This window comes from Thermobia domestica, unplaced genomic scaffold (assembly GCF_964235325.1).
Source record: "Thermobia domestica unplaced genomic scaffold, izTheDome1.hap1.1 HAP1_SCAFFOLD_873, whole genome shotgun sequence".
NCBI classification, from domain to species: Eukaryota; Metazoa; Arthropoda; class Insecta; order Zygentoma; family Lepismatidae; genus Thermobia; species Thermobia domestica.
This window is the reverse complement of record NW_027656583.1, coordinates 28,307-42,578: the sequence shown is the minus strand read 5'-3', so window position 1 is coordinate 42,578 and position 14,272 is coordinate 28,307. Positions and strand designations below refer to the sequence as shown.

The window sequence follows — 14,272 nt, the reverse complement described above, 5'->3', positions numbered from 1 at the left end:
ACTTTTACGAACATTTTTCGTTTTTTGGTTTAAACCTTGTTTAAACCAGCCAACCCTGGCTGGTGAGGTGTAATATTCTCCATCCCTCTTACGTTTTTCAGTTGATCTAGCATTTCTGATGTTTTTATTTTACAGAATAGGCTGCGATTCAATATACGATAGTTGAAACATTTCTTTGCAAGAGTCTATTTCCATAAGAATATCAAGTTTCTAGAGGACCAACACATCTATACGTTTGAAATTGTCCAGTTCTTTCCTGGGACACTAGATTTTTAACAGCATAAATATATTTCGCGATCTTATTTAAGTATTAGGTAAAATTCGCTAATATTCTGACAAACTGGCCAGATTAGCGTTTATTTCGCAATTTAAACACATCAAAAAGAAGTACATTTCACTGTTTCTAGAGGTATTTGTAAGATTTATTTTATTTTCCGCAACTTATCGTTGTTATCGTTAATAAAACGAAAATAAAGATCTTTGAATTTAACGTCCTACGGTTATACCTGTTAGGCTAAGATAAATGATGATTAAAGCAAGTGAATGATGATGGAAGAATTGGTGGAATGAGTAAGTAGAAAGTAATGGAAGTAACCCGGGAAAACCCACGAGCACGATGTCGTCCACAAGCTTACTTGGCCGGAATCGAATTAGGGACCCACGCACCAGAGGCAAGCGCTCTACCACTGAGCCACCGTGCCCCGTCGTTAAGACGAGAAGTTTAGATTCCTAATTATACTGTATGAGCGTCCAGAGAAAAGCACACATACATTAAAGCGAAAAATACAGTGATTATATCGAAACCGTATTTACCAAGTCACTGACCTGTGCGTAAGTGAAAAGCTTTCGTAAAGAAATAAGCGAAACTTATTCAAATTGAAATAGTAAAAATTCTCTGAATAGGTGCCTAAGACACATCCCGTTTTTGGAACTTACTCCCACGCCGGCAAATATGGTGAATTCTGTAAACTAAATAAAGCACTTTCAAGATCTTACCTTTGACCCGCTCAATTGGGAAGAACGGAATCAACGTGACGAATATCAAGGCACATAACAAGCCAGATATCACCTTCTTCACTATCACGACTCGTGGGGAAGGTTCTACGATTATTTTGCTGCTATTTGAATTATTGTCAACTGTTCCCTGTAAAAGAAAGGAAGAAAAAAATGGATGAATATGTAGCAAAATAACATGAAATTAACTATCTACGAGAATGTTTGTTTATTATTAAAAGCAACAACTATAATTAAGCAACAACTTTTAGACAAAATTCTATTTTATTCATCAATGTAGTCTCCTTCAAGAGTTTTTTACGATTTATCTTTGGACTCAAAACAGGCTTCACTTTCGGCAATCACTTCTTTATTGAAGAGCATTGTCTCTAAATCCTTAATAGACGATCATGGCATATAAGCACACAGCCGATAGTTCCATTGAAGACAGGTGTGGTATATAAACACAACGTCCGTACGGGGATGACAAGAGTGGTTTACAAGCCTCATTTGTGTTTAAGTTGTCAGGTAAGTCATTTAATAAATAGCCTATCGTAACGGTGGATGGCTTTTAGGGCGTCTATTTTATCTGAATCTCTGAAGATAGATTGATTACCAACAGTCCCTAAATCCTTAATAGACGGGTATGGCATATAAACTCTCAGGCGATCGTTCCATTCAGGACGGATGTGATATATAAACAGATCTGGATGGAGAAGACAGAAGTGGTTTATAAGCCTTATTTGCGTTTAGGTTGTTAAATAAGTCATCCAATACCTTATCATAGCCGTGGATGGCATTCACGGTGTCCATTCTATTTGCATCTTTGAAGGAAGATTGATTACCAACCGTCCCTGGATCCTTAATAGATGGCCATGACATATAAACACATAGCCGATTGTTCCATTGAGGACAGATGTAGTATATGAACACATTTGGACGGATAGGACAGATGTGGTTTATAAACTTGATTTGAGTTTAGTTCTCAAATAAGTTGTGGATGGCTTTTATGGTCGTGGATGGCCACACAATCATAGTCGTGGATGGCTTTTATGGCATGCATTTTAATTTGCATCTCTGAAGAAGGAATAACCAACCGTCCCTAAATTTTTAATAGACGGGCGTGGCATATAAACGCAGCCAATTGTTCCGTTGAGGACAGGAATGGTTTATAAGCCTCCTTTGCGTTTATTTGTGGAATAAGTCATTAAGTACCCAATCCATGGCTTGGATGGCTTTTAGGGCGTTCATGTGTTGTCTTTGGAGAAAAAAATAAAAGCTGATGACTATTCCTAAATAATTAAAGCTAGTTTCACATAATAGAAGACAAAAAGGAGAAGTATAAAACTTACTGCCGATGGTGGTGCGTGTCGTAAGAAGTTCTGTCCATCAATAAACTCGATATAATCTTTATAGAAGACCACCGGGCCAGCCATCAGCGCCTGGAAGTGGAACATGTAACTAAAATATTCCAGCGGAGTGGGCATTTTCCTACAAACAAAATGAAATACGTTAAGAAACGTACCAAAAATACAGTATATAAACAAACATTGGACATAAATTCGATAATTGTACAGCGTTCTCAGCACATAAGACTATACAAAACTCACCGTTTACTCGTATTCGTTGCTTTACCTACTTCATTCCTCACACGCCCAACAGCAGGAATCAAATAACTAATATTCAGAGTACAGAACTGCTAAAATAAAAATTCAAATTAAGCCTAAAATATATTTATTCATGTCACAAGCATAAAGTCCATACTGACAACGCATACGTGCAATTTTCTTTCCACCTCTCTAACTTGGCTTCATTTTTAAAAACTGTACTTATTAAACAAACTAGCTCTATGGGGGCCGCGGTGGCTCAATGGCAGAGCGTTCACCTCTGGTGCATGGGGTCCTTGGTTCGATCTCAGCTCGCGCCAAGTGAGCTTTCAGGTAGACAAACATGGTGTACTTAGGTTTTCTCGGGTTTTCCCGTTTCCTCTCACTTTCTTCATTGCACCATCTCATTCATTTCTAATCATCACTGTCTCCTTTAGCCTGGTCGGCGTAAGCATGAGACATAAAATCCCAAGATTTTATTTGCTATGGCCTATGGAACCAGCAGGTTCAATGCCGCGTTCAGAAAAATTCTAAACTGGCTTGTGTCTTTATTAGCCAACTAGATTCAGTTCTACTTTGTATTCCCATTTCTGCGAGATCCATATTAATGTTATCCTCCCATCCGCGCCTACGTCTTCCTAATGCACTTACAGAGCATGTATTATCTATTGCTCTGTAAGTTAGCTACCTGTATATAATGGAACTTGGCCGGGTTGAAGTAATATTATTCTTAAGCTATTACTGTTAAATTCACCTCTGTCTGTTAGATATCTTTGCCTAATGTATGGTTCAGGAAGACACACAAGAAGAAAGGTTAAAGAAAGAAAGAAAGAAAAAAAAGCTTGTCCACTCAAAGTAACTTTTCCAAAAAATTTCCTGGGGAGGTGCTGTTCAATGCTTTTACATCTGTTGTTTCTGCAGCTAAAGCTTCAAATTCATATTCTGCTTTGCGAGATATTTGGTATCCAGATAGATTTAGTGTGAGCTATGGATATCCTTTGTGTTATTACGTGTTCGAATCGTTTTCCTTCTGAGATTTACAAACAAAATTTACACCAAATGACGATCATATTCATGCAACAAAATGTTAAAAAGAAAGAAAAAATATTGTAAACTATGGCCTCGCATAAAACTACTCTGGTTTCTTTGAACATTTGATTCATGTATGTTTTGAATGAAATGAAATCTAAGTTTTACGTCCCATGGTTATGCCGGCTAGGTCCCATGGTTATGCCGTTATGGTTATGACGGTCATGATGTGAAAGAATAAAATGGTCACGCACAAGGTGTTTGTCCACCACAAAGCTCACTTGGCGCGAGCTGGGATCGACCAAAGGGTCCCATACACCAGAAGTGAACACTCTACCACTCAACCACCGCGGCCCCTCATGTATGTTTTAGTGTAATTTAGTTTTAGTTCCATGTATGTTTTAGTTAATCCATAATTGCATCGAAAGATGTTTGTTACTGAACATTACACTAACAGTTCTACAAATCATGAAACTATACCCCAGTCATTAAAACTAGACCACCAAACACATCCATGATTACCCATATTTATTTATTTACTTGTTCACACTGAGATGACCCATTTTCTTTGTTAAAAACCCTCTCTTTCCGAAACAAAGTAAATAAACGTTTCTTGCGTTATAGTGGGAACAAATTATTGATTATTAATTTGAAGATATTTACAATTATCCGCTTTAAAAAAAAATCAGTGGATTTGTATGACCTGGTATTGTCTGAGCTCTTGCATCTCCACGTGATGCATATTTAATGTAATGGATATTCATGTACATACCTTACTGCATGGTATTTCTGTGATGACGTCATTTCCTCTTCCTTTTTCGTAAGCCCATCATGAAGACTAAAAGCTAAACTTGTCACTTTCTGCACGATTACCATTAAAGGACCTGTTATACATTAAAAAATAATATTAATAATGATAATAGTAGCAGAAATAAGAAACTGTATGATACATCTTGTATGTAATGAGAATAGTTTCTCACTTTAAATATAGAGTTCAAACTCGTACTGTTATACTGAAATAAAAACTTTACAATGCATAATTTCTTATGCCATGTGTTTGGTAAAAGTGTTAGTAAAAATTAAAGATTACTACTGTGGGCTGAATTTGCATTTAAATGGCATCAGAAGTGTCACTCTTCATCAGTATAAGTGATTCTGCTACTTATTAATGCTGCAGTGCAGAAATGGATCACAGTAAACAATGTACTGTTTCCCAATGATTCACGTCTCATTAGCTCCTTCAGGACAACGGAGATCTTTTTAATAATTTAGTATGAAAGGAGGTTACCATTACTGAAGATACCAGTGAGTATTGAAATGATATAATAGTAAGTTTTTGAATCGGATATATAATGTAAGATATTTTCATCATTCAATATGTATCAAATAGCAACTTTAAACTTCGAGGAGGCAAGCATTACGTTGTAACAGCAACGTGCGCTTGAACACTTTGTACGATATATTGTAATATTGATCGAGTTTTTGTCGCAATACTTTGTACGATATATTGTAATATTGATCGAGTTTTTGTCGCAATTTCATGCATATTTCTTTGGCATAGAAACACTATACCTGACACTGAAAATGACAACACGGGATATACTAAATACTCGACAGGATATAATTTTGATCATGCATCTATGCTTTACGACACAAAGTGACATTCACATAGAATATTCTCGATAAAAGTTATAATGTTTCTCTACTAATATCCTGAAGAAATATGTCAAGTATTGAGACCTGCCCGCTGGAGTTATACTGAAATATGCACCCCTTGTTCAGAATTACTATCACAGTCATTTGAATTTACGTTTTCATCACTTAGATCACTAGTATTATCAATTTCATGTCACCGGACACTTTCTCAAGAATACGTCGCACATCACTCACATCTAAGTTCATTTCAGTCATTGTAACAACTCATTTACGTTAGACCAGTGGTCGCCAAACTGATAAAGCTTTTGAGCTACCGAACCATTTTTAAATCCTACTATAAGCCACCGACCAGAGGAACTACCAACTATTGTATATATATATATATATAAAATACATTTGCAATAAACAAATGCCAACACTGATCAAGATCAGCCAACCGAAGCGTTAATGTGATCTACCGGAAATACCCCGCGAGTTACTAGTAGTTCGTGATCGACGGTTTGGCTATCACTGCGTTAGACGAAAGAAAGAATAACACGAGTTGGCAGACTGCGCACTTTGTGCGATACAACTCACTACCTTCCTTTAAAGAAAGACGTTATAAACAAGGATTTATGCATTGCTGATAACATTGACTGCAAGAATGCATTAATAAGGACCTCTATGAGAAATATATAGAAGCTATATCTCATTGAAAAATGATTAAACATTTGCAAATTACTCTTCCGCGCCTTATGTGTAAGCGTGTCTGTTCATAAGATAACTAAAAATCTTTCTATGTATTTTATTAACCCAACAATAGACTACCCAATGACAAATAAATCTTCTGAATTATGATGTGCCCAACGCAAACTGAAATCTATCTTTGCTAACAACGTGCTGTAGCAATTCACTCAGTTTGGTGCTAAACGCTACCAGAGCGTAATACTCATCGCATCACCTCTTCTATGTGACGCGTTTTTCGAAACCTGAAACTTATTTCCATACCGCCCATGGGCCAAATGGACCTTGTCCGAGTGCAGCAATGGATTTTTTTTTAAAATTAAATTATTAGAGATTGTATAGTCACTAACCATATTGCACCATTGTGCACCAACTCTCAAAAACCAAAATACATCTTAACAGTGAAGTAATTTTACCTTACATTGCTTCTATATACAGCACGTACCAAAAGGTGATTAAATGGTAGAGCTCACTGCTATGGAGTGCGGTTCTCAGTTCAACTTCAAGACATGTTAAGTTTCTGGTGAACAACACAAGTGTATGGATTTTCTACGCAGTTCAACTATTTTCTTTCATTGTGATATTTTAAAGTCCTTGCATAATTTTCCATTCTCATTAGTATCCACAAGGTACAAGCGCAGGCCGTTCAACATTTTTTTTTTTTTGTACTTTCATTTATTTTTTCAATCTGTTTTCTTTGTTTATTACACGAGATGACTGCTGCTACAATATAACTGTGAAAATCATTTGATCTGATAAAAAACTACGATAAAATCCGTCTATCAAATAATACATTGTACTTCCAATACTTCCGATTTTTTTTTTTTTTTTCCATACACTGGTCTTCAACAAACAAGAAATGATTTTAAAATATTCTTTACAAGACTATGAAACTTTTTGCGTATCTACTAACAGGTAAGTAGTATTTTAAGTGCTTGAATTCGGAATTTGTTGTTGCTAGCTTCCATTTTTTACAAGTCTATGCCAACATATATTTCTGTCAAGTGTCCACTGTCTTGTACAATGTATGTCACGATTTTGAAAATAATTTGTGCTGTATTCTTTCAAAACGTATATTCGGTTGCAAGGGTTATTCTGTGAACTAAATAATAATAATAATAATAATAATAATAAAATAAGGAGAAAGAAAAGCGATTATCAAAATATTGGGACACCCACGGACATCAGCATGCTAGGTTTATATATTTGTGTTCAAGGTTTACATATTTATCGTTGAAAAAAGCTTCTATGTTCGTGGCCAACTCTTTTGACAATGATATCTCTGAAACCACAAGCTCTAAAAAGATGCCGTTTTCACTGATCAATTGCAAATTTTGTGTAGATCGTTCAGTTCTAATTCAATATTTTTTTTATAAAAAAGCCTTATTTCTTTATTACACTTTTTTAGAAGTACACTGGAAGTGTTAAATTTTTTTAAAAAATAAGGCATCATATCCTACGAGTTATACATTTCAACACCACACATTTGTATACGAGGTTAGTTTATCTCTTAGGCGCTTGATGGCCAAATGATCATGAAAAACGAAGGATAACCATTTCTGCAGTCTAAGATGAATCTTTATCATCATATATCACTGACATTATAACTGTGTGTATAATGTATTTGCTTATTACATACTGCATGCAAGAAGGAAGAAAACACTGATCATACATCAATTATAGAAACTCAACCGGAAGTAATCTCAAATCTTGTAAACGGTGCGAGATAATGAAAACATAATGGGGAAAAACTCCTTTATGGTACCCCTTGCCGATTTTTAACAAAGACATCTTTCACTTGTGTCTGTAAATGGACATGTACAGATGTGTGGAATGACAAGGAGATTTATACTCATATGTAAATGATGTGCTATGTCGAGAGCGCAGGTTATGCTAGTAATAATAATAATAATGATGATGATGCTGCTGCTGCTGCTGCTGATGATGATGATGATGATAATAATAATAATAATAATAATAATAATAATAATAATAATAATAAATAAGAAGAAGAAGAAGAAGAAGAAGAAGAAGAAAGTAATTATCAAAATACTGGGACACCGGCGGACCTCGGCGATAATTCTTTAAAAAGTTTCGCATTTCTGTCAGAAAAACCACGAACGAAGTACCAAATAAATTTCTCTCACCTGTGATGTCCAGTGTGTAAGATCCATAGTTAAAAAGCTGCCTCTGAAGATGAATGAAGGACAGGTAGAGAAGGGACACAGCCAATACCATCCTTAAAAGAAAGAAAGAAAAAAAATATCGTTACTATATTAGCCCCTAAAAGCTATCTAATATCAATGTATGATGAATAAAAGATACAGTCCACCGCACTAAACTTCCTCGGTCCAATCACTTGAACTAAATAATGTTACGCAGGAGTTGTTACTGAAACATTAACCCTAGAAAGTCCGTGCTCGCATCTGCTACGTAAAGGACCAGGGGGGGGGGGGGGGTCAAATTTGTCCGCGCTCGTTTTAAGTAGCTTTCAGAGTATATTTGTTCAATTTGAGTTAACGTGTTCAACTACATAAAAAAAAAAAAAAAAAAACTTTTCAAGGAATTCTGCTTTTTATTTCTAAAAACGGGCTAAATACAGTTCGTAAAACTGCTTATATATTATACCAAATTTCTTATAATACTATGCTGAAAACCAATATTATAGTTAACACTCGACAAGCTCTATGAAAGTCTAAGTGTATATATAAATGAGAAAAGTATCATTTTTAAAAAGTAATACAAGTTTTATAAATATATAGAAACAAATGAAAGGAATTTTGGGAAAAATAAAGATGGGTAGCACCTATGAGCAAGGAGGGTCAAATTGGACGGCACAACTTTTTTTTCTTTTTCTTTTTTTTTAAACAGAAAAACAATGCAGTATATCCCAGTTTTAAAAAGCTAAAATGAACCTTTCATCAAAAGGGAAAAAAAAAGAATCCTGAATAGATATTAATCCATATAAAGTAAATAAACAAAAACTTGTAGGCAAAATTCATCCCCCCTTCCTTAGTCTTTCTGGGGTTAATTTGTAAAATGCGAACAAAATTATTAGACGTTTACCCAAAACTTCGTTCGAAGAAAATTTACATCCCACGTCACGTGTATATCATGTGAAGGAATTTTAGTTTGCATGGCAGGATATTAGCTCAATTAATATTGAAACCGAAAAAAGTTGTTGTGGACTTTTGTGTAGAGTTCAAGTAAAGTTAAGCATGGAGACGAGATGTATGCTTGTAGACGCTTAATAGATTACAGGAAACCATTCTCGCTATCTATTACCGTTTTCGCTCTACAGTGATCAACGTTAAAATCGACAAACGTTAATTTTCTACCACTTCCAGTGAGTAAACGAACAAGTTTCGCCGATAGATGTCACTAGTTTTCGTATCTTTCTCATGTATTTTTTACCTGTCACGAAAATTCACGATTTCTCTTACAAATCTCAACCTAGAGACTTCAGATTTTTAGAAAAGGAACTTTAATCTATCGAATTCAACAATCCGTGCCGATTTTTTGTTTAGAATTTTCTTCATTGTTGAAACAGTGCCTTTGTTAAAGGTTTGGATATCCATTTCAACAATGAAGAAAATTTTAAATAAAAAATCCGGCACGGATTGTTGCCTTCGATAGGTTATGAAGTTCCTTCTCTAAAAATTTGAAGTGTGTAAGTTGAAATTTGTAAGAGAAATCGTGAATTTTCGTGGAAGCTAAAAAAAAAATACATGAGAGAGAGAGAGAGAGAGAGAGAGAGAGAGAGAGAGAGAGAGAGAGAGAGACAGACTGACTATTAAAGAATAAAGCTATTCTCAAGAAGACAGATTCTTCTGAGAAATAATTCTGGCATTTTTCAGTTAAAGAGTAAACTTCTCACCCAAGGTAGTATCAAGGATTCGAGCTAGGACAAAGAAGCAAATGCACGCAGCATCATGTCCTATTGCATTGGAAGTTAAATGCTGTTTATATTTTATAGCTTATATGTATTACGTTATATTACAATATATTGTATTAGGTATTGCTAAGGTAAACAAGAACTAATTTACGCACTGGCCTCTTTCTCATTTCTCATGATTATTAAAAAGGACAGGAACCTGTCCAGTTTTCAGCTGAAAATTTTGTGGTCACCCTAACTGTGACTCAATAGTATAGCGACAACCTCTGGCGCGGGGGTCCCTGGTTCGATCCCAGACCATGTAAGTTTGTGATTGACAACATCGTGTCAGAGTGTTTTCTTCGGAGTTTTACTGTTTCATCCCACACTTTCATTCCACCAATTCTTTCATTGTCATTCGTTTTCATTAATCATCTGCCTTTTTTTTTTTAGCCTAAAAAGCAAAACACTGGAACGTAGAACTAAAAATTTAATTTAATTTTTACGATCTCGTAATACTGCTGTCATGGTCATCATCATATTGTAGGTACATTCAGCGACAATAATCTTTTCATTTAATAAAATTTATTTTGGGGATAACGGTGGTATGGCTGGAACGTACAGAAAATCAAATTCTTTTTAATTTACTGAAAACTGTACTCAAACTGCCCTCTCATTCTGAAGCTATTTACGAAACTAATTTCATCAAACGGAAAAAAAACTTTTGTCGCTGACTGTACATACCTAATAAATACTAAACATAAAATATACAATTCACGAATTTACATTCGTTCAAAATATACAACAGTTCAAGGTTGGTTTAAAGGGACAAGTTTTGCCGATAGGTCTCACTACAGTCTCAGTCAGTCAGTCTCAGTCTCAGTCAGTCAGTCAGTCTCTCTCTCTATCTCTCTCTCTCTCATGTGTTTTTTTTTTTTTTTTTTTTTTTTTTAGCTTCCACGAAAATTCACGATTTCTCTTACAAATTTCAACTTACACACTTCAAATTTTTAGAGAAGGAACTTCATAACCTATCGAAGGCAACAATCCGTGCCGGATTTTTTATTTAAAATTTTCTTCATTGTTGAAATGGCTTGATTCTTCAAATGGATATCCAAACCTTTAACAAAGGCACTGTTTCAACAATGAAGAAAATTCTAAGCAAAAAATCGGCACGGATTGTTGAATTCGATAGATTAAAGTTCCTTTTCTAAAAATCTGAAGTCTCTAGGTTGAGATTTGTAAGAGAAATCGTGAATTTTCGTGACAGGTAAAAAATACATGAGAAAGATACGAAGACTAGTGACATCTATCGGCGAAACTTGTTCGTTTACACAAACCTTAAGACTTGAAAATGTAATTATAGGGTTTGATGGAAGAACAGCCTTATCCCTCTCCTCTACAGAAACTCTCTCTCCTGCATTTTTAAAACCTAGTACCATCTATTATGTGTAGTTATTTGCTGCGGGGTATGCCAAACCTTGCCTAATCTGGTACCTAAATTTCGTAGAATCATGCATTGTTATCTTTCTTGACAACTTTAACCGCCTTTTTTAAAATTGAAAATTTGGGGCATGCTCTTCTTCCACCAAGTTCTTCATTCCTATACAGCTATCAGAAACAAAGTAAATGTTACACGATGGTTCATACCTTTGCATGATCTGTGGTCTTTGTGTTCTCATTACTATGTAGCAAATTGATGGAAGCCCCGCCAGATGAATTGCTTTGCTGAAAGGAGAAATAAAATATTATTTCGCTAACAAAGAATCTAAAAATTGTCTAATTACATCAAATTCTTAAGATTAAAATTATATTATTATTATTATTATTATTATTATTACAGTGAAACCTCTCTTAATGACCACCACAGTAGAAACAAAAGTTTTCATCCCGACAAAAATATATGTATTATTATATAAAAGAACTCTGTCGTTTTCAGACACGAACATTTTCAAAAAAAAAAAAAAAAAAAAAAAAAAACTCCAATGTTTTAGTAGCCTCTTCATAACGGACAAGAAATATACTCAGCTCATACTTATTTACCACAGAAACTTTCTGCAATCTGGACATAAATCTTCAATTGACTCTTTCGAATGGTCCAGCACTCACAAGCAAAATTTCGATCAGAAACTAGTGATCTCACGATTACACGGCAGACAACTAATGCAGACATATTCCCCAGAAATTTGCAAACTGTCACGTTTGGTTGGTCTCAGTATTTAATGATACTGTTGCATTATCTTATTGGGTTACATTTACTTTTAATACAATCAGTAAATATATTAAAGGACATTAGTACTAGGAATGATCGGGAAAAAAGAAGTTAGAAAGCCTATTATGGCTTATGTGTGAGAAATAGCTGGAAGATCAACACACCTCATGATAGAGGGCACTCAACAATAGTCATCGATATTATCACAGTTCTTCAACCGCTCGCCACAACGGCAGATAAAGTTTTCTGAGCTATTTGCGCAGAAATCCGTGTGAAGTTCTTGTAGCCACCGCGAGGCAGCGGTTTACACATGATCACATGCCAGATAATGGTGGCCAGCCATTTTTTGCTTTCGAACGGGGAAAATCTGAAAGTCACTGGGGCTAGGTCAGGGCTGTAGAAGGTCGTTTCAAGAGTAACATCAATGGTTGAAGTTACTGGGTCTACCACTGCATTGAGGGTTGTCATTAGCAATATTGGTCCATCTTTCTTTGAAGGCACGATTCCATTTCCCTATTTGTTGCTTTGAAATTTAGTCCTCCATATATATGCACACCACTATAAATCTGCCTATGCATGTCAGCAGGTGTAATGCTTTTTGGCCCACAGGAACCGCACCACTGACCTCACTTATACTCTTAAACAATTTTCCAGACGAGTCATCATTTTCAATGTCCGCTTCTCGAGTATACATGACCAGAAACCGAAGTCTTCAAACGTGCAACAAGATAGACGTGTTATTAATCTACAAATAAATTTTCGTTAAGTGGATAACCTATAAGTTTTAGGTTTGGTAATCTTTCTTTTCGATCATCCACCGTAGTATCATTAATTGTACTTGAGAAGAAAATGATCACACAATAAGTTTGCAGTACACCCCCATATAAACACATTACCAAGGGATAATTTTGCTTCTTTACAGACAAGGGGTTTCTCCCTTCATTCCCCCAGTAATTACAATACTGAGCATTATATTTGGATATCAACCTATATTCATACTTAGAACTAATGTATTTACTGTATACTGCATACAATTACCATATGAGCTGTTAGTAAACTAAATCTGTGTTGCTTTTCTGTAACTGGCCCTTCCCATTTACATATAAATAATCACGTTCCATTAGCGTCAATCATTAAGAAGTTTCATTGTATTATCAATTCAATTAAACAGTCGTCATATCCAGGCGGCTAACGGAAGTACACCACACCTCTGAATTCTCAATAAAATATCACCTTAAATCTAGTTAATATATATATATATATATATATATATATATATATATATATATATATATATATATATATATATAAGAATGAAAAGAAGAAAAAAGATAAAGGGCTTTATGCAGAGTCGTTTTTAGCGTTGCATTAAGAGCTTATCTAACACATGATACTAATTTCCGTATTTAGTAACACGTCACAGAAGTTATACACGATCTATCTATTAAAATGCTACAAAAGCAATAAAAACGCCAGAGGTCCAACCTCTAACTTCTGATAATTTAAACCTTTTATTTACGGTTATTTGTAATTTCACGTTTAACAAAGACAAAATATTTTAAAGTATGTGTACTTTATAAATAAATAATTTAAATAGATCTTTTTCATAAAGATTATCTTTTTAAAATTATTGTTCAAAGCCTTTGTATTTTAATAAGTCTTCTCCAAAATCAATGCAAATGAATTGTGCTGCCATCTAAGGAGTTCTTTTAAACTATACGTTTGTGGACGTTTATATGTTTGTGGCCAATCCTTTCGACAATGAGATCTCGCAAACTACAAGCTCTAGAAAGATGAAGTTTTCACTGATCAATTGAAAATTTTGCGTAGATTGTCCAGTTCTAACTGATTAAAAAAAAATGGCCATTATTTCTTTATTACATTTGTACAGGCACACTGGAAGTGTTGAAATTAAAAAAAAAACACCTTTTTACGTCCTCCGCATTATACATTCCAGCACATGATTGTATACAGGGTTTGCATATCTCCCAGGCGTTTGTTTCATGGCCAAATTATAATGAAAAACGAAGAATAACCATTTCTCCAGTCTAAGTTGAATCTTTATTGTCTGGAGTGTTTTGCCTAATGAACACCATATATCACTGGCATTATAATTAATTCTGTGTTATGTATTTGCTTATTACATACTGCATGCAAGAAGAAAGAAAACACTGGTCA

The 14,272-nt window shown here is 34.8% G+C and overlaps 1 protein-coding gene across 1 annotated transcript in view; it reads right to left on the bottom strand.

Annotated features, from left to right (window-relative positions):
- oys (lysophospholipid acyltransferase 6) overlaps positions 1–14,272 on the bottom strand; it is a 65,418-nt gene that overhangs the window by 34,389 nt on the left and 16,757 nt on the right. The window contains exons 3-7 of the mRNA XM_081747923.1: positions 11,533–11,610; positions 8,156–8,247; positions 4,402–4,513; positions 2,346–2,484; positions 997–1,144 (exon numbers count right to left, since the gene is read on the bottom strand). Coding sequence (XP_081604049.1) covers positions 997–1,144; positions 2,346–2,484; positions 4,402–4,513; positions 8,156–8,247; positions 11,533–11,610 — 569 coding nt within the window. The remainder of the gene's footprint in view (positions 1–996; positions 1,145–2,345; positions 2,485–4,401; positions 4,514–8,155; positions 8,248–11,532; positions 11,611–14,272) is intronic.